General features: G+C 47.4%; 1 protein-coding gene across 2 annotated transcripts in view; it reads right to left on the bottom strand.

Moving 5' to 3' along the window:
• LOC138638838 (oocyte zinc finger protein XlCOF6-like) overlaps positions 1 to 21,191 on the bottom strand; it is a 141,360-nt gene that overhangs the window by 74,563 nt on the left and 45,606 nt on the right. For both annotated transcript variants that reach the window (XM_069728495.1, XM_069728496.1), the window contains exons 2-3: positions 1,936 to 2,090; positions 1,667 to 1,831 (exon numbers count right to left, since the gene is read on the bottom strand). In XM_069728495.1, the coding sequence (XP_069584596.1) occupies positions 1,667 to 1,831; positions 1,936 to 2,046 (276 nt within the window). In that variant the 5' untranslated portion in view covers positions 2,047 to 2,090. The remainder of the gene's footprint in view (positions 1 to 1,666; positions 1,832 to 1,935; positions 2,091 to 21,191) is intronic.

Below are 21,191 nucleotides of genomic sequence, written 5' to 3' on the forward strand. Positions count from 1 at the left end.
CTGTATAATCTCCCAGCAGTCTCCTCTCATCACCCAGAATCCTCCAGTGTATACTGTATAATCTCCCAGCAGTCTCCTCTCATCACCCAGAATCCTCCAGTGTACACTGTATAATCTCCCAGCAGTCTCCTCTCATCACCCAGAATCCTCCAGTGTACACTGTATAATCTCCCAGCAGTCTCCTCTCATCACCCAGAATCCTCCAGTGTATACTGTACAATCTCCCAGCAGTCTCCTCTCATCACCCAGAATCCTCCAGTGTACACTGTATAATCTCCCAGCAGTCACCTCTCATCACCCAGAATCCTCCAGTGTATACTGTATAATCTCCCAGCAGTCTCCTCTCATCACCCAGAATCCTCCAGTGTACACTGTATAATCTCCCAGCAGTCTCCTCTCATCACCCAGAATCCTCCAGTGTATACTGTATAATCTCCCAGCAGTCTCCGCTCATCACCCAGAATCCTCCAGTGTACACTGTATAATCTCCCAGCAGTCTCCTCTCATCACCCAGAATCCTCCAGTGTATACTGTATAATCTCCCAGCAGTCTCCTCTCATCACCCAGAATCCTCCAGTGTACACTGTATAATCTCCCAGCAGTCTCCTCTCATCACCCAGAATCCTCCAGTGTATACTGTATAATCTCCCAGCAGTCTCCCCTCATCACCCAGAATCCTCCAGTGTATACTGTATAATCTCCCAGCAGTCTCCTCTCATCACCCAGAATCCTCCAGTGTACACTGTATAATCTCCCAGCAGTCTCCTCTCATCACCCAGAATCCTCCAGTGTACACTGTATAATCTCCCAGCAGTCTCCGCTCATCACCCAGAATCCTCCAGTGTACACTGTATAATCTCCCAGCAGTCACCTCTCATCACCCAGGATCCTCCAGTGTATACTGTATAATCTCCCAGCAGTCTCCTCTCATCACCCAGAATCCTCCAGTGTATACTGTATAATCTCCCAGCAGTCTCCTCTCATCACCCAGAATCCTCCAGTGTATACTGTATAATCTCCCAGCAGTCTCCTCCCATCACCCAGAATCCTCCAGTGTATACTGTATAATCTCCCAGCAGTCTCCTCTCATCACCCAGAATCCTCCAGTGTATACTGTATAATCTCCCAGCAGTCTCCTCCCATCACCCAGAATCCTCCAGTGTACACTGTATAATCTCCCAGCAGTCTCCTCTCATCACCAAGAATCCTCCAGTGTATACTGTATAATCTCCCAGCAGTCTCCGCTCATCACCCAGAATCCTCCAGTGTACACTGTATAATCTCCCAGCAGTCTCCTCTCATCACCCAGAATCCTCCAGTGTATACTGTATAATCTCCCAGCAGTCTCCTCCCATCACCCAGAATCCTCCAGTGTATACTGTATAATCTCCCAGCAGTCACCTCTCATCATCCAGAATCCTCCAGTGTATACTGTATAATCTCCCAGCAGTCTCCTCTCATCACCCAGAATCCTCCAGTGTATACTGTATAATCTCCCAGCAGTCTCCGCTCATCACCCAGAATCCTCCAGTGTATACTGTATAATCTCCCAGCAGTCACCTCTCATCACCCAGAATCCTCCAGTGTATACTGTATAATCTCCCAGCAGCCTCCTCTCATCACCCAGAATCCTCCAGTGTATACTGTATAATCTCCCAGCAGTCACCTCTCCGGTCAGCAGCTCAGTGATCTTGTCGGTGAGTTCTCGGATCTCCTTCTCAGGGATGGTGGAGTGAGGGGATTCGGTGTTGCTGCTCTTGCTCCTCCTCCTTTCTCCGGACACACAGGGGGTCACACGGTCACCGGACGTCTTCTTCACCACCGTGTGCTCCTGTGGACAGTGAGAGACGCTGATCACTACATGGAGTCTCATAATCTTTCATCTTTCTCGTCGTTCTCTGCTTTATTACTAGAGATGTCACATGAATCTCTCACCTCTCCTGTTATCAGGTGGATTATCTCTAGGGCGATGGTTACGATCCCTGCAGCCATGCGTCGTCTGTCCTCGTCTGGCCTTGGTGGTTCATTGATGGCAAGGACCATCATTAAAGAAGAGATGTCACCTGTGAAATGTTCTGGATGTGAGAAACCTGAGGGTGTAAAAGGTGAACTGTTATGATCTGGTGGTTTAGGAACAACATGAGACAAGCTCTGAAGGAGGTGGTATCTGTACTGACCGCAAACCCTGAACCTAGCAGCGCAACTAAAAATAGCCGTGGGGGGTACCTGACGCTCCCTAGACCCCTCGGCACAGCCTAAGATCTAACTTCCCCTAAAGATGGAAACAGGAAACCTATCTTGCCTCAGAGAAAATCCCCAAAGGAAAGATAGCCCCCACAAATATTGACGGTGAGAGGAGGGGAAAATAACATACGCAGAAATGAAATCAGATTTTAGCATAGGAGGCCAGTCTAGCTTGATAGATAGGACAGGAAAGGATACTGTGCGGTCAGTATAAAAACTACAAAACAATCCACACAGAGTTTACAAAATCTCCACACCTGACTAAAGGTGTGGAGGGTAAATCTGCTTCCCAGAGCTTCCACCTAACAGAAATAATCCATACTGACAAGCTGGACAAATATAGAATGCACAGAACAATAACTCCACAACATGTGGACTGAAATGAGCAAAGCCAGAACTTGTCTTTGCAAAACTGGTCAGGAAACCAGGAGAATCCAAGCAGAGATGTGAATCCAGCCAGGAAACATTGACAAGTGGAACAGGCTGAAGAAAGAGCCAGACTTAACCCTGCTGTTTTGTTCGCATTTACTATACACTTGTAGTGTTCCGGGTCACTATGACCTGGCTTATTAAACCTTGATTTTAGACACTCTAACTCCATTTTCTTTATACTTTTTGCTTACTAGACTGTTTGTGAACATGTTTGGTAGTAAAAAAAAAAAGAAAAATGAACTAAAAATCTTTTTTTGGTTGTTTTTATTCTGAAAAAACAGATCCATCCAATGAGCAAAACGAAAATAGAAAACTACACATATTTGTAAAAAAAACAAAAACAAAACAATCAAATCAAACATTTTGTGATAAAAAATTAAAGATAATAAACATTACAATGTGAATATATTTACATGATCATATAAATTTACGGATTCTTGCATGAAAAACAATACACATGATTTTTGCATAGAAATGTTTTACAGCCAGAACATGTTATACTCGTCTTGTTGTCACAAGTAGAAGGGCAATAGCTGCATCTTTTTCTTTTGATGCCGGAAGAGGCCATGGGGGTAGAAGCACACAGCTGCTCTCCAAAGAAACTGAAAGGTAACATGTCTGGGCTAGCATATGTGTACTGATAAGAGCAGAGAAGATAAGAACCCTTCTGAAAACAAGCAGATAAGCCAGGAAGACAGACTTACTTAGCAAAAAAAAATTATTTGCAAGACTTTACAGCTCAGCTTTACAAAAAAAAAACGTCTTAGACAGCGCGTTCTGAGCAGTCCGTTCTGCGCATAATATACACGTGTAGTGCACACCTAGTGATCTCTCGGGATGCACACTACATTTTAGAATAGACTGCGCACCAAAAAAACTCAATATAAAGCCATTTTTATGGTGCGCAGATCTCAATGCATACCCCCGGTAGAGCGCGTGTACGACCCCATTGAAATAATTTAGGAAATAAATCAATTGATATACAATAGTAGATGCAATAAATAGACCCCGCTGAGGTTATAACTCCTTTATTTCACTGAAACTATGGCCTCACAGCTGTAAAAAACGATGTCGGGTCACTATGACCCGAACACAACAAGTGTAACTTTTTGCGTGTAGCAAAAAGTAACCAAAAAAAAAAAATACTCATAGGTAGGTCCCCCCAAATGAGGAAAAGTCAAGGAGTCTCAAGTTTTATAGACTTACACAAAAAAATCTACAGGGCCGCAAAAAGTCTGTTCGGGTCACTATGACCCGAACAGAACAGCAGGGTTAAATAGCGGAGCAGAAGAGACGATAAGTGGAGGCAGCTGATGACAGCTAACTCCAAGGAGCAGCCATACCACTAGAAACCACAAGAGGGAGCCCAAGAGCAGAACTCACAAAAGTGCCACTTACAACCACCGGAGGGAGCCCAAGAGCGGAATTCACAACAGTACCCTTCGCCTTGAGGAGGGGTCACCGAACCCTCACCAGAGCCCCCAGGCCGATCAGGACGAGCCAAGTGAAAAGCACGAACCAAATCGGTAGCATGGACATCGGAGGCAACAACCCAAGAATTATCCTCCTGGCCATAACCCTTCCACTTGACAAGATACTGAAGCCTCCGCCTCGAAAAACGAGAATCCAAAATCTTCTCAACCTCATATTCCAACTCTCCCTCAACCAACACCGGGGCAGGAGGGTCAACCGAGGGAACAACGGGCACCACATATCTCCGCAACAAAGATCTATGGAAAACATCATGAATGGCAAAAGAGGCAGGAAGAGCCAAACGAAAAGACACCGGATTAATAATTTCAGAAATTTTATAAGGACAAATAAACCGAGGCTTAAACTTAGGAGAAGAAACCTTCATAGGAACATGACGAGAAGACAACCAAACCAAATCCCCCACACGAAGCCGGGGACCAACACGCCGACGGCGGTTAGCAAAACGTTGAGCCCTTTCCTGAGACAACGTCAAATTGTCCACCACATGAGTCCAAATCTGCTGCAGCCTGTCCACCACAGAATTAACACCAGGACAATCAGAAGGCTCAACCTGCCCAGAAGAAAAACGAGGATGAAAACCAAAATTACAAAAGAAAGGTGAAACCAAAGTAGCCGAACTAGCACGATTATTAAGGGCAAACTCGGCCAACGGCAAGAAAGACACCCGATCATCCTGATCAGCAGACACAAAGCATCTCAAATAGGTCTCCAAGGTCTGATTAGTTCGCTCAGTTTGGCCATTAGTCTGAGGATGAAATGCCGAAGAAAAAGATAAATCAATGCCCATCCTAGCACAAAAGGCCCGCCAAAATCTAGAGACAAACTGAGAACCTCTGTCAGACACAATAATCTCCGGAATGCCATGCAAATGAACCACATGCAGAAAAAACAATGGAACCAGATCTGAGGAGGAAGGCAACTTAGGCAAAGGTACCAAATGGACCATTTTAGAGAACCGGTCACAAACGACCCAGATAACAGACATCTTCTGGGAAACAGGAAGATCCGAAATAAAATCCATGGAAATATGCGTCCAGGGCCTCTCAGGGACCGGCAAAGGCAAAAGCAACCCACTAGCGCGGGAACAGCAAGGCTTGGCCCGGGCGCAAGTCCCACAGGACTGCACAAAAGCACGCACATCGCGAGACAAGGAAGGCCACCAAAAGGACCTAGCAACCAAATCTCTGGTACCAAAAATCCCAGGATGACCAGCCAACACTGAACAATGAACCTCAGAAGTTACCTTACTTGTCCATCTATCAGAAACAAACAGCTTCCCCACTGGACAGCGGTCAGGCCTATCAGCCTGAAATTCCTGAAGCACCCGCCGCAAATCAGGGGAGATAGCAGAAAGAATCACCCCCTCCTTAAGAATGCCAACCGGCTCCAGGACTCCAGGAGAATCAGGCGAAAAACTCCTAGAGAGGGCATCAGCCTTAACATTCTTAGATCCCGGAAGATATGAGACCACAAAATCAAAACGGGAGAAAAACAGGGACCATCGAGCCTGTCTAGGATTCAGCCGCTTGGCCGACTCGAGGTAAATCAGATTCTTATGATCGGTCAGGACCACAACACGGTGTTTAGCTCCCTCAAGCCAATGTCGCCACTCCTCCAACGCCCACAGGCGAAAACTTTCTGGAAATAAAAGCACACGGTTTCATCAAAGAACCATCAGACTCCCTCAGACAAAACGGCCCCTGCCCCAATCTCAGAAGCGTCGACCTCAACCTGAAAAGGAAGAGAAACATCCGGTTGACGCAACACAGTGGCAGAAGTAAATCGTCGTTTAAGCTCCCGAAAGGCCTCAACAGCCTCAGAGGACCAATTCGTCACATCAGCGCCTTTCTTCGTCAAATCAGTAAGGGGCTTAACCACGCTGGAAAAGTTGGCAATGAAACGGCGATAGAAATTAGCAAAGCCCAAAAATTTTTGAAGACCCATCACAGATGTGGGTTGGATCCAGTCATAAATAGCTTGGACCTTAACAGGATCCGAGGGAGAAAAAAATAAAACCCAAAAAAGAGACCTTCTGAACTCCGAATAGGCACTTAGACCCCTTCACAAATAAAGCATTATCACGAAGGATCTGGAACACCATCCTGACCTGCTTCACATGAGACTCCCAATCATTGGAAAAAAATCAAAATATCATCCAAATATACGACCATGAATTTATCAAGATAATTGCGGAAAATATCATGCATGAAAGACTGGAACACAGATGGAGCATTAGAGAGCCCAAATGGCATCACAAGTTATTCAAAATGGCCTTCGGGCGTATTAAATGCAGTTTTCCATTCGTCACCCTGTTTAATACGAACAAGATTATATGCCCCTCGGAGGTCAATCTTAGTAAACCAACTAGCCCCCTTAATATGAGCAAACAAATCAGTAAGCAAAGGCAAGGGGTATTGGAATTTGACCGTGATCTTATTAAGAAGACGATAATCAATACAGGGTCTCAAGGAACCATCCTTCTTCGCAACAAAAAAGAAACCCGCTCCCAATGGTGACGAAGAGGGCCGAATATGCCCCTTCTCCAAAGACTCCTTAACATAACTCCGCATGGCGGCATGCTCTGGCACAGACAGATTGAAAAGTCGGCCCTTAGGGAACTTACAACCAGGAATCAAGTTAATAGCACAATCACAGTCCCTATGTGGAGGAAGGGAACTGGACTTGGGCTCATCAAATACATCCTGGAAATCCGACAAAAACTCAGGGACCTCAGAAGAGGGGGGAAGAGGAAATTGACATCAAAGGAACGTCACTATGTACTCCTTGACAACCCCAACTAGTCACCGACATAGTTTTCCAATCCAGCACCGGATTATGTTCCTGTAACCATGGAAATCCCAGTACAACAACATCATGCAGGTTATGCAACACCAGAAAACGGCAATCTTCCTGATGTGCAGGAGCCATGTACATAGTCATCTGTGTCCAGTACTGAGGTTTATCCTTGGCCAAGGGTGTAGCATCAATGCCCCTCAAAGGAATAGGGCTCTGCAAAGGCTGCAAGGAAAAACCACAGCGCCTGGCGAATTCTAAAGGTACCGTCACACTAGACGATATCGCTAGCGATCCGTGACGTTGTAGCGTCCTCGCTAGCGATATCGTCCAGTGTGACAGGCAGCAGCGATCAGGCCCCTGCTGTGCTGTCGCTGGTCGGGGAAGAAAGTCCAGAACTTTATTTGGTCGCTGGACTCCCCGTAGACATTGCTGGATCGGCGTGTGTGACACCGATTCAGCGATGTCTTCACTGGTAACCAGGGTAAACATCGGGTAACTAAGCGCAGGGCCGCGCTTAGTAACCCGATGTTTACCCTGGTTACCATCGTAAAAAAACAAACACTACATACTTACATTCAGCTGTCTGTCCCTTGCCGTCTGCTTCCAGCACTGACTGCTGGCCGCAAAGTGAAAGTGAAAGCACAGCACAGCGGTGAGTCACACAGCGGTGACTCACCGCTGTGGCTGTGCTCTGCTTTCACTTTACGGCCAGCAGTCAGTGCAGGAAACAGACGGCAAGGGACAGACAGCTGAATGTAAGTATGTACTGTTTGTTTTTTTACGATGGTAACCAGGGTAAACATCGGGTTACTAAGCGCGGCCCTGCGCTTAGTTACCCGATGTTTACCATGGTTACCGGGGACCTCGGGATCGTTGGTCGCTGGAGAGCGGTCTGTGTGACAGCTCTCCAGCGACCAAACAGCGACGCTGCAGCGATCCGGATCGTTGTCGGTATCGCTGCAGCGTCGCTATGTGTGACGGGGCCTTAAGTCCATTAAGTTCAGGGCAGCGCCTGAATCCACAAATGCCATGACAGAAAAGGACGACAATGAGCAAATCAGGGTCACAGATAAGAGAAATTTAGGCTGTATAGAACTAATGGTAACAGACCTAGCGACTCTCTTAGTACGTTTAGGGCAATCAGAGATAACATGAGCCGAATCACCACAGTAAATACACTGCCTATTCTGACGTCTGAATTCCTGCCGTTCTATTCTAGTCAAAATCCTATCACATTGCATAGGTTCAGGACTATGCTCAGAGGATACTGCCATATGGTGCACAGCTTTGCGCTCGCGCAGACGCCGATCAATCTGAATGGCTAGAGACATAGATTCGGTCAAACCGGCAGGCGTAGGAAAGCCCACCATAACATCTTTAAGGGTTTCAGAAAGACCTTTTCTGAAAATAGCAGCCAGAGCCTCTTCATTCCATTTAGTGAGCACAGACCATTTTCTAAATTTCTGGCAGTATAACTGTGCCGCTTCCTGACCTTGACACAAGGCCAACAGGGTTTTTTCTGCATGATCCACAGAATTAGGTTCGTCATACAATAATCCGAGCGCTTGAAAAAATGCATCTACATTCAATAATGCCGGATCCCCTGTTTCAAGAGAAGAGAAAAAGCCCAGTCTTGAGGGTCACCACGCAGCAAGGATATGACGATTTTCACCTGCTGAATGGGATCACCAGAAGAACGGGGTTTCAAAGCAAAAAACAATTTGCAGTTATTTTTAAAGTTCAAAAACTTGGATCTGTCCCCAAAAAACAAATCAGGAGTAGGAATTCTGGGCTCTAAAGCCGGAGTCTGGACAACATAGTCCTGGATACTCTGTACTCTTGCAGCAAGTTGATCCACACGAGAAAACAAACCCTGAACATCCATGCCAAAGCATATATCCTGAACCACCCAGATATCAAAAGGAAAAAAGAGGCAAACCAGAGCACAGAAAAAAAATGGTTCAGAACTTTCTATTCCTTCTTTTGAGATACATTTAATTCATTTTTGGCCACTTGTACTGTTATGATCTGGTGGTTTAGGAACAACATGAGACAAGCTCTGAAGGAGGTGGTATCTGTACTGACCGCAAACCCTGAACCTAGCAGCGCAACTAAAAATAGCCGTGGGGGGTACCTGACGCTCCCTAGACCCCTCGGCACAGCCTAAGATCTAACTTCCCCTAAAGATGGAAACAGGAAACCTATCTTGCCTCAGAGAAAATCCCCAAAGGAAAGATAGCCCCCACAAATATTGACGGTGAGAGGAGGGGAAAATAACATACGCAGAAATGAAATCAGATTTTAGCATAGGAGGCCAGTCTAGCTTGATAGATAGGACAGGAAAGGACACTGTGCGGTCAGTATAAAAACTACAAAACAATCCACACAGAGTTTACAAAATCTCCACACCTGACTAAAGGTGTGGAGGGTAAATCTGCTTCCCAGAACTTCCAGCTAACAGAAATAATCCATACTGACAAGCTGGACAAATATAGAATGCACAGAACAATAACTCCACAACATGTGGACTGAAATGAGCAAAGCCAGAACTTGTCTTTGCAAAACTGGTCAGGAAACCAGGAGAATCCAAGCAGAGATGTGAATCCAGCCAGGAAACATTGACAAGTGGCACAGGCTGAAGAAAGAGCCAGACTTAAATAGCGGAGCAGAAGAGACGATAAGTGGAGGCAGCTGATGACAGCTAACTCCAAGGAGCAGCCATACCACTAGAAACCACAAGAGGGAGCCCAAGAGCAGAACTCACAAAAGTGCCACTTACAACCACCGGAGGGAGCCCAAGAGCGGAATTCACAACAGTGAACTGAGCACAAGGTCACAATTACATGAAGTACAGGGTCGGCCTGAGACTATTTACTAAAGATGTGAAACTTGTGAAATTCTCATTTGCCAGCTTTGCTGAATTTACCAGATAAAATGTGATTTTCAGCAAATAAATCAGAGTGAATGCCATTACAGAGCAGCCTCCAATTGTGGCTTTTGGTGATGGGGTATGTTGAGGAGAATCCAGCTTGGTAGTCAGTCAGCCTACTGTGCAGCTCGGTGACTCAGTCACTATGCGATGTCGGAGAGGCCAGTGTAGAAGACAGAAGTCCAGAGAGAAGGCAGCCGGGACTCTCCCCTCGGTACACATCTGTCATCGGTAGTTTCTTCTCTGTATTCTGTATGTAACCTCCTGACACATACAGCACAATAATAATAATAATATTCTCCAGCACGTCGAACACAAAAGCAGCCGTCCGTTCTGTGAGAGATCTAGGCAGCTGAGTATCTTTAAGCGAGGTTAAACTGCGTACAACACAAAATGGTCCCTTAGGGACTGCACCAGCTACATGAGCAGGCACAAGAAGATGACTGGGAGCGTACAACTATCAGGGATTGATATCTGCCAGTGCAGCAGAGGACAAGGGTAAGTATTTGGAGTACGACATGAAGTAGTGATGGATGAAAATACCGACCAGGTCCTATACCATATTGCGGCCTGACTAACAAAGATAAGCATGAAGAGAACATATACATGGAGACAGCTGTGAACCATATGCAGATCAGTTGAGCCAGGTGTTCAAGATTTGCAGAGACCTCTGGAGACTAGGGTAAGCCATATGCAGAGACGAGTGGAGACAGGTATGTGCCAGACGCAGATCTGTGGAGACATGTGTGCACCATATGCAGATCCGTGGAGACCAATTGTTAGGCGTCGAGATCCCGCCGGTGCACAGGGGGAATCTCGAGCCATGTCCTCTGCGGTCTCCAGCGGTTTGCGGTCTCCCATTCTTCTTCAGCTGCAGAGGATCCTGCTCTGCAGAGACGTCGGTCCTAGCGTCTTGCTCAGGCTAATGCTGTGCGTTTGGTTGCTGCTGCCGTCCCAGGTTCAGCTATAGCAACCAGCATAAGTCAGCGGAGAGCAGATGCCCCTGGGACTTAATTCCTACTTTTCTCTATCTGAGCATGCCCGTGTGATGACCGCTCATTGGTGGACAGAGGTCACATGCCCAGGTCCTCAAGCAGCTCGGATTGGGCTATCAGCAAGGTCCCGGAAGGCTGTGGCTATAAAAGGAACGCACAATCGTGGTGTGTGTGGATGCATACATGTAACTGGTGCAAGGTCCTAATTATACCCTTCCCTCGTGTTGTGTCTGTGTCAGGGTGACTGGAGCAAGTACAGTGCCAAGTAGTGCACAGCCAGAACTGAGCACGATACCAGCATCTATTAGTGGTCCGCCTGTGCGGCGCCGTGCGCAAGCAGTGCGCTAAATTCCCTAGACAGAGTGGTTAGTGGCGTTCGCCAGAGCGACGCTGCGTGCACTCAGTGAGCTAAATCTTTAGTTAGTGGTTGTTGAGATATCGCAAGGGCGACGCCGTGCGCATAGTGGGTCTAGAGGGACTCTAACCCCGTGTCCTTGGGGCTGAGTCCTGTGACCGAACCCTAGCGCTCATTCTGCTGTGCTCTGTGAGGCTTAACAGGGTACGGCATTTCTATTCTGCGGTACTGCGGCTCTGTGAGGGTAACAGAGTTCGCCGCAAGTACACACCAGGTATCTGTTAACCCACGTGTGTCCAGTGCGACATCGCCGTTTAGTGTCCGCCATTACCAAGCAGCAGTTGCCATCTCTGCACGGTGGACCCCAGGCTGCAACGCACCTTGTTATTATTATATTTATTTGGTGCGTTCCGCCAGCCCTAACACCAATGTGGGTCTTTGGGCTCATTCCCATTAGCGATGAAATTGGACAAATGCAATCCAATAAAAATCAGATTGCATTCGAACCAATGTTATTCTATCATTGTGTGTTCATCTGCATTTTATGTTCCAGCTCAGATCGGATCACGATCGGACTGGAAAAAACTTGCAGCATGCTGCAATTGTAATCGGAAATCGGATCACATCCTGCAATAGAAGTCAATGGGTGCGAGGAAAAAAAATAAATAAATCACACGAGAGAGAGAGAGAGAGAGAGAGAGGAGAGAGAGAGATGAAACGCATGTCCTTCAGGCACAATCCGGAAGTAATACAACTCTATGGGGAAAAAGCGGATCAGGCGTAAGAAAAAAACTGATCCAGATTGTGCCTGAAACCAAAAACCTGATGTGTGAAAGCAGCCTTATTCATCGGTCTGCTGTCCCTGCTTGCTCTGTCGCACACCACGTCACACAGGGTTATTTGGATGTTTTGTGTTGTCATTACGATTTAAAAAGTGAAAACACAGTATTTTGACAATAAATGACTTTAAGCCTGCTCAGAGCAGGTGCTTGGTAAGCCTGCAGCGCTGTAAGTCAGATCGCTGATCTGACAGAGTGCTGTGCAAACTGTCAGATCAGCGATCTGTGATGTCCCCCCCTGGGACAAAGTAAAAAAAAAAAATTCCACATGTGTAAAAAAATAAAAAAATCCTAAATAAAGACAAAAAAAACTGTCCCACTAGTTAACCCCTTCAGTACACACCGTAAGAAAAAAAAAGAGGCAAAAAACAACGCTTTATTATCATACCGCCGAACAAAAAGTGGAATAACACGCAATCAAAAAGACAGATATAAATAACCATGGTACCGCTGAAAACATCATCTTGTCCCGCAAAAAACGAGCTGCCACACAGCATCATCAGCAAAAAAATAAAAAAGTTATAGTCCTCAGAATAAAGCAATGCAAAAATAATTCTTTTTTCTATAAAATAGTTTTTATTGTAGAAAAGCGCCAAAACATAAAAAAATGATATAAATGAGGTATCGCTGTAAACGTACTGACCCGAAGAATAAAACTGCTTTATCAATTTTACCCAACGCGGAACGGTATAAACGCCTCCCCCAAAAGAAGTTCATGAATAGCTGGTTTTTGGTCATTATGCCTGACAAAAATCGGAATAAAAAGCGATCAAAAAATGTCACGTGCCCGAAAATGTTACCAATAAAAACGTCAACTCGTCCCGCAAAAAACAAGACCTCAAATGACTCTGTGGACCCAAATATGGAAAAATTATAGCTCTCAAAATGTGGTAACGCAAAAAATATTTGTAACGCCCACAGGGTGGGACAAGGTATAGTGGACTCACTAGACCACTGATGGTGCAGTGGTGGCTGTATACCCGATACTCAAAAGACAGGAGAGTGGATTTCATAAACCAAAAGATATTTATTAACAAGGTAAAAAACAAAAAGGAAAACGGAGTCAGAGGGAAAGAACCTCTGGATCATAACACTGTACCACGTAGTGGAGCATCGGGCAAGGTGTACCCCTATACAGGGATTCCCCCGTCACAACACCAGGTGGCCTGAATGCCATGAAACCAGGACCAGAGGACGACCCGTACTGACAAACTAGCAACACAGTAGAATACTTGGGCCTGCTGGTGGAGAGAATCCCAGAAGCGCCATGAAGTCCAGAAAGGTTGATCCCACCGGTAGCTGGGTCAGGAGGGTTCCGTGAGAAGAGGCAAGACAACTTGGAGTGGGAAACAGGGAGACCAAAGGAGTCCAGGATGGAAATCGCCAGAAGAGAACTCTGTGAAAATAGAGGTATCATTAAGGTGCAGAGCACAGCAGAGTGTGGCCTGACGCTGGGGCAACTATCCAGAGAATGAACACGTTGCCCAGGCACCTCCCATAAGGGGAGGGTTCTTTTTATGCACAGAGCATCATGACACAAACAGCCCTAATAACGAACAGGTGTCCTGCTGTTTAAAGTATGTGCAGGAAGCGGGGCGCGGCTCCTAAGAGCATTTCCAGGATACCTGCCAAGAGGATGCATGTTCTTAGCAGAGAAAGGAGCCGCTGAACGTCTGGAGCCACGGACAGGGTGAGCAAAGCTGTGTAATAGGCGCCGGTCTCCCTGCGCAGCGGAGACCGGACCTGCGGCTGAGGGCATGACAGTAACCCCCCCCCCTTATGCCCCCCCTCTTCAAACCTGCCAGGAACCTTCTAAGAAGAACCGGGGCATTTATGTTCTCCACAGGCTCCCAGGATCTCTCTTCAGGACCGTATCCCTTCCAGTCAACCAGAAAAAGTGACCTGCCCCCTCTTTTCTTCATGGCCAGGATGTCCTTCACTTCATAGACGTCCTCGGAACTGACAGGAGAAGGAAAATTACCTGGATCCTGGGTGAAGCGACTGAGAACAACTGGTTTCAGCAGGGATACATGGAAGGAGTTATGGATCCGTAAGGAGACAGGCAATTTCAAACGATAGCACACATCGTTGATCCGGTGGAGTACTTCAAAGGGACCGATGAAACGAGGAGCCAGCTTATAAGAAGGGACTTTAAGACGGATGTGCCTGGAAGACAGCCATACCTTATCTCCGGGTTGGAAAAATGGAGGATCCAGACGTCTCTTATCCGCATGTTCCTTGGTTCGAACAGATGCCTGCTCCAGTGAGGTCCTCGTCTCAGTCCAGACTTTTGTGAAGTCCTTGGCCAGGGACTCAGCTGCAGGATTGCCGGAAGCAAGAGGCAATGGAGTCGGAATCTTTGGATGCTGTCCATAAACAATGAAAAATGGGGAGTTAGAGGAGGACTCACCGACATGATTATTGTAGGAAAACTCAGCCCATGGCAGCAGGTCAGCCCAGTCGCTGTGGTTACCATTCACGAAGTGTCGCAGATAGTTGGTGAGGACTTGATTCACTCTCTCTTGATTCACTTGGCCATTAGATTGTGGGTGATAGGCCGAGGAGAAGTCCAGGGTGACATCCAACAGTTTACAGAGGGACCGCCAGAATCGGAAAATGAATTGGACTCCTCTGTCGGAAACAATGTGGAGTGGAAGTCCGTGAAGCCGAAGGACATGCTGAATGAAGAGCTCTGCGAGTTTAGGAGCGGAAGGAAGACCAGACTGGAGTGAAATGTCACATCTTGGAGAATCGGTCCACAACAACCCAGATTACTGTACAACCAGATGATGCTGGCAGATCTGTGATGAAATCCATGGTAATGTGTTGCCAGGGAGCAGACGGAATCGGGAGCGGGAGCAGGTGACCGACTGGCAGTTTCTTGGGTGTTTTATTACGAGCACAGGAGGGACAGTCTGCAACAAAGTTCAGAACATCTTGGCGCAAGGTGGACCACCAGTAGTGTCGAGATATTAGTTGTAACGTCTTCTTCTGACCGGCAAGCTTATAAGAATGACCCCAGCGAAGAACTCGCTTCTTGTCTCTTTCAGTTACAAGGGTCTTTCCGGGAGGGAGCTGCGACAGCCTGCCTGGAGCCACCGTGATCATCTTGGACGGTTCAATGATATGCTGAAGCTCCTCTTCATGGTCATCTGACAAGAAGGACCTGGAAAGCGCATCGGCTTTGATATTCTTCTCTGCAGGATGGAAATGGAGAGAGAAATTGAACCGAGCAAAGAATAATGACCAACGAGCTTGGCGAGGATTGAGTCTTTGAGCAGACTGAAGATAGGACAGATTCTTATGATCAGTGTAAATGATGACTGGACGAACTGCGCCTTCAAGCAGATATCACCATTCCTCTAAGGCTAGCTTAATTGCTAGTAACTCTCTATCGCCAATTGAGTAGTTACGTTCACAGGGTGAAAATGCCTTGGAGAAGAAACCACAGGTCACCATCTTACCGGTAGGCAGTTTTTGTGTGAGGACTGCTCCAGCTCCAGATGACGAAGCGTCCACCTCATGGAAAAACTGTTTGTTGATCATAGGCCTATGAAGAGCTGGTGCGGTTGAGAAGGCTTGCTTGAGGCAGGCGAAAGCTGATTCGGCCTCAGGAGTCCAATCCTTAGGTTTGGCACCTTTACAAGTCAGGGCGGTGAGTGGTCTTACCAGAGAAGAGAATTGGGGAATGAATTGTCGATAGTAGTTGGCGAATCTTAGGAACCGCTGAATCGCCTTGATTCCCTCAGGTTGGGGCCACTTTAACACGGCAGAGACCTTCTCAGGATCCATCTCCAGACCTGTATCGGAAATAATATAGCCAAGAAAGGGTAAAGACCTCCGTTCAAACAAACATTTTTCAAACTTCGCGTAGAGACGATTCTCCCTCAATCTTTGGAGAACAAGACGAACATTCCTCCTGTGAGTTGGTAAGTCGGGAGAAAACACCAGGATGTCATCTAGATATACCACTACACAAACATAGAGCAGGTCACGGAACACGTCATTGACAAACTCCTGGAAGACGGCGGGTGCATTGCTTAACCCGAAAGGCATGACCCGATATTCATAGTGACCATCTCGCGTGTTGAAGACGGTTTTCCACTCATCCCCGGATCGTATCCTGACGAGGTTGTAAGCCCCATGGAGATCCAACTTGGTGAAAATCCTAGAACCTCGAAGCCGATCGAAGAGCTCTGGAATTAAGGGAAGAGGGTATCTGTTCTTTACCGTTATTAGGTTGAGACCACGGTAGTCGATACACGGGCGAAGAGACCCATCTTTCTTCTTGACGAAGAAAAACCCAGCTCCAGCTGGGGAGGAGGACTTCTGGATAAACCCTCGAGCCAAATTCTCCTTGATGTAATCGGACATGGCTTGAGTCTCAGTAGGAGAAAGAGGGTAGATCCTACCTCGAGGCGGAGTAGATCCAGGGATTAGATCGATGGGGCAATCGTAAGGCCTGTGAGGCGGAAGTGTCTCGGCTTCCCTCTTGTTGAATACATCCGTGAAGGACCAGTAGGCGGAAAATAACCCGGGTAAAGCTGCAGGAGGCCGCGGGGTAGAACCAGGCCGTACTGGTTTGAGGCAGTGTTTGTGGCAAGACTGACCCCATCGAAGGACATCTCCAGACCGCCAATCCAGGAAAGGTTCATGGAGGTGTAGCCACGGAAGACCTAGAAGGAATGGTGGAGAAAGATTCGGTAACACATAGAAGGTAATTTTCTCTCTGTGGAGTGCCCCAATTAGAAGCTCCACCTCTTCGGTGATACCGATAATGGCATCTTTCAGGAGTCTACCATCTACGGAGACAATGCGCCAGGACCACTGCAGTGGAACGATTGGAATCCCGAACCGCCTGGCCACAGCTTGCTGGATGAAATTTCCACCAGACCCAGAGTCCAGATAGGCCGTCTCGGAGAACCGCACCTTCCCGAAGATCACCTGTATGGATATGGTTAGCGAGAGAGAAGAGTCATTCTCACCAAGAGAGGTCTCCTTTACCTGTCCTAGGCGGAAGAGTTTTTCCGACGTCTCAGTTCCACTGCATTGACCGGAAGTGGAGCGTCCATCATAACGATATGGATTCCTAGTGAGAATCTCCTCCTGCAGATTCCTCGTCACCTTTACGCAGTCAAGCTCCATGGGCTCATCCTCGATGACCGGAGCAGGACAAAGCGGAAACCGAGGTTTCGGTGAAGAAGACGCTGGATGAGGAAATTGCTTCTCGAGAAGCCTCTCTGGAACGCTGCTGAAGACGCAGGTCAATCCGAATGGCGAGGGATATGAGATCATCCAGGGTCTCGGGTAGATCCCTGCTTGCCAATTCATCCTTGATTCTTCCAGATTACCCTCGCCGGAAGACTCCGACCAGGGGCTCATTGGTCCACTGGAGTTCCGAAGCCAAGGTGCGGAAATGGATGGCATACTGACCGACAGAGAGAGAGAGCCCTGTTGCAAATTGAAGAGAGACTCCATGGCAGATGTGGCACGACCAGGCTCATCAAATATCTTGCGGCACGTGTCCAAGAATACCTGCAGATCAGACACGATGGGATCATTCCGCTCCATTAGGGGGTTGAACCAAACTAAAGCCTCTCCCTCCAGATGAGAGGCAAGGAAAGCCACCTTGGCCATGTCTGTCTGAAAATGCTGAGGCAAAAAATGAAAATGCAGTAAACATAGGTTGAGAAATCCTCTGCACAACTTGGGGTCACCATGGTAACGAGGAGGCTTGCAGAGACGAGGACAGGGTCTCATGGTGGGCTCAACTGTCGGATGCTGTACCTTAGTTAACTGGTCATCCACAGAGGTCAAGAAGTCCAACAAGCGGGTCTGCGTCTCATGTTGGCGATTGAATTCCTGACGGAGCTTTGCTAGCTGGGTCACGTTGGTTGACTCGGCAGCCTGAAAAGTAGATAAGCGGGTATCCAGAGTTTGCATGAAGGCAACTAGCTGATCTTGGCTTTGACAAAGCGTAGCTAGCTCTCTCTGGACTGAGAATCGGGTATCAGCGGAGTCCATGGCCTGGGCAAACTGTAACGCCCACAGGGTGGGACAAGGTGTTACAGAACCCCCAGCACCAAGAATATGTTATGCTATATATATATTCTGTATAATAGTTTCCATGTGAAATGCATCAGTCTACAGGCTACGCCCCTGGACAAGATATTCTCTTTCTGACCTCCCCCACCTTTGTAATTCCCACAGTAAATACCAGCAGGCTCCGGCCCCCTGCGGCTATTGTAATGTATGTCTGGCCTGTTTCTTCTATTGGCCTGCCCTGTGTATCTGTGTTATATATTCTGTGTGTTGTAAATAAAGTGTATTCTTTAAGACTGGAAATACCTCGAGTAGCAGTCAGCTTTTATATGCTCCCATGTAATCAAGAAATTCTAGCCAGCGTCCTTCATTCAGAATCCAGCAAGAGCAGAGTGGACCTACTGAAACACAGGGGGTGCTGAAAGAGGTACTACAGCACAGTAGACCCCGTTACACAAGGTATAGTGAACTCACTAGACCACTGATGGTGCAGTGGTGGCTGTATACCCGATACTCAAAAGACAGGAGAGTGGATTTCATAAACCAAAAGATATTTATTAACAAGGTAAAAAACAAAAAAGGAAAACGGAGTCAGAGGGAAAGAACCTCTGGATCATAACACTGTACCATGTAGTGGAGCACTGGGATAGGTGTACCCCTATACAGGGATTCCCCCGTCACAACACCAGGTGGCCTGAATGCCACGAAACCAGGACCAGAGGACGACCCGTACTGACAAACTAGCAACACAGTAGAATACTTGGGCCTGCTGGTGGAGAGAATCCCAGAAGCGCCATGAAGTCCAGAAAGGTTGATCCCACCGGTAGCTGGGTCAGGAGGGTCACGTGAGAAGAGGCAAGACAACTTGGAGTGGGAACCAGAGAGACCAGAGGAGTCCAGGATGGGAATCGCCAGAAGAGAACTCTGTGAAAATAGAGGTATCATTAAGGTGCAGAGCACAGCAGGGTGTGGCCTGACGCTGGGGCAACTATCCAGAGAATGAACACGTTGCCCAGGCACCTCCCATAAGGGGAGGGTGCTTTTTATGCACAGAGCATCATGACGCAGACAGCCCTAATAGCGAACAAGTGTCCTGCTGTTTAAAGTATGTGCAGGAAGCGGGGCGCGGCTCCTAAGAGCATTTCCAGGATACCTGCCAAAAGGATGCATGTTCTTAGCAGAGAAAGGAGCCGCTGAACGTCTGGAGCCACGGACAGGGTGAGCAAAGCTGTGTAATAGGCACCGGTCTCCCTGCGCAGCGGAGACCGGACCTGCGGCTGAGGGCATGACAATATTTTTTGCAATAAAAAGCGTCTTTCAGTGTGTGACAGCTGCCAATCATAAAAATCCACTAAAAAATAAAAAGTAAATCAAACCCCCCTTCATCACCCCCTTAGTTAGGGAAAAATTTTAAAAAAATGTATTTATTTCCATTTTCCCATTAGGGCTAGGGTTAAGGCTACTGTTAGGGTTGGGTCTAAAGTTAGGGTTAGGATTACATTTACGGTTGGGATTAGGGTTAGGGGTGTGTTTGGATTAGGGTTTCAGTTATAATTGGGGGGTTTCCACTGTTTAGGCACATCAGGGGCTCTCCAAACGCGACATGGCGACCGATCTCAATTCCAGCCAATTCTGCGTTGAAAAAGTAAAATAGTGCTCCTTCCCTTCCGAGCTCTCCCGTGTGCCCAAACAGGGGTTTACCCCAACATATGGGGTATCAGCGTACTCAGGACACATTGGACAACAACTTTTGGGGTCCAATTTCTCCTGTTACCCTTGGAAAATACAAAACTGCGGGCTAAAAAATAATTTTTGTGGGAAAAAAAAAGATTTTTTATTTTCATGGCTCTGCGTTATAAACTGTAGTGAAACACTTGGGGGCTCAAAGTTCTCATAACACATCTAGATAAGTGTTGAGTTCCCGCCTTTGCACAGGGGGAATCTCGAACCATCTCCGCTGCAGTCTCCCATTCTTCTCCAGCCGCAGTGGAGTCTGCTCAGCGGAGACGTCGGTCCCAGCTTCTAGCTCAGGCTAATACTGGACGACTGGTTACTACTGCCCTTCCAGGCTCTGTTCTTGTAGCCAGCAATGTTCAGCAGCGAGCAGGTGTTTCTGGGATTAAGTCCAGATTTTCCCTGTCTGAGCATGCCCACGGGATGACCTCCCATTGTAGGTCGGGGGTCACATGCTTAGATACTGCAGCTAATCCCATTGGTCCTCTAGGAAGGTCCTAAAGGTGTTCTTCTTCTGTGGCAGACTCCCATTGGTCCTTCTCGGAAGGTCTTGTACTTGCTGCAGCTATAAAAGGTTTGCATGGCCGCACGGCCATGCGCTAGTGTACAATTGTAATCGTGTGTGTGTTGATGAGTGCAAGTCGTTCCTTAAAAAAAACATCCCTTGTGTATGACTGTTCACGTAAGGTGTATGGCTGCAATCTAGCGCCCGGATGAACTCACAGCTTTAACACACGAAACAGCGTCTAACTGCTGTGACCGCCAGTGAAGCCGTGCGCTATTAGTGCGCTTACCTTACCCAAGTCTGGGTGGTTAGTGGCGTCCGCTAGTGTGGCACAGCATGCACTTCTGTGCATATTAGTTTCCTCTGATACCCCAATTGTGGTGTCGATCGCAAGAGGTCTACACTAACTCTAATCCTGTGTCCAAGGATAGAGTTCTGTGGTTCCTTGCTTGCGCTCTCTGTGCGGTACCGCGACCCTGTGACTTAACACGGATTGCTTTCTTCATACAGGGTGAAGTTAACCTATGTGTGTATCCTCATTGTACCACCAAATAGTCCGTCATTACTTAGCAGCAGGTTCCATCTCTGCACGGTGGACCCCGGGCTGCGAACGCACTTTATTATATCTATTTAATTATTTGGTGCGTTCCGCTAGCGCTAACATAAGTTCCTTGGGGGGTCTAGTGTCCAATATGGGTTCACTTGTGGGGGGTTTCTACTGTTTAGGTACATTAGGGGCTCTGCAAACGCAATATGACGCCTGCAGACCAATCCATCTAAGTCTGCATTCCAAAACATCAATACTTCCCTACCGAGCTCTGCCATG

Source organism: Ranitomeya imitator, chromosome 5 (assembly GCF_032444005.1).
Source record: "Ranitomeya imitator isolate aRanImi1 chromosome 5, aRanImi1.pri, whole genome shotgun sequence".
Lineage (NCBI taxonomy): Eukaryota > Metazoa > Chordata > Amphibia > Anura > Dendrobatidae > Ranitomeya > Ranitomeya imitator.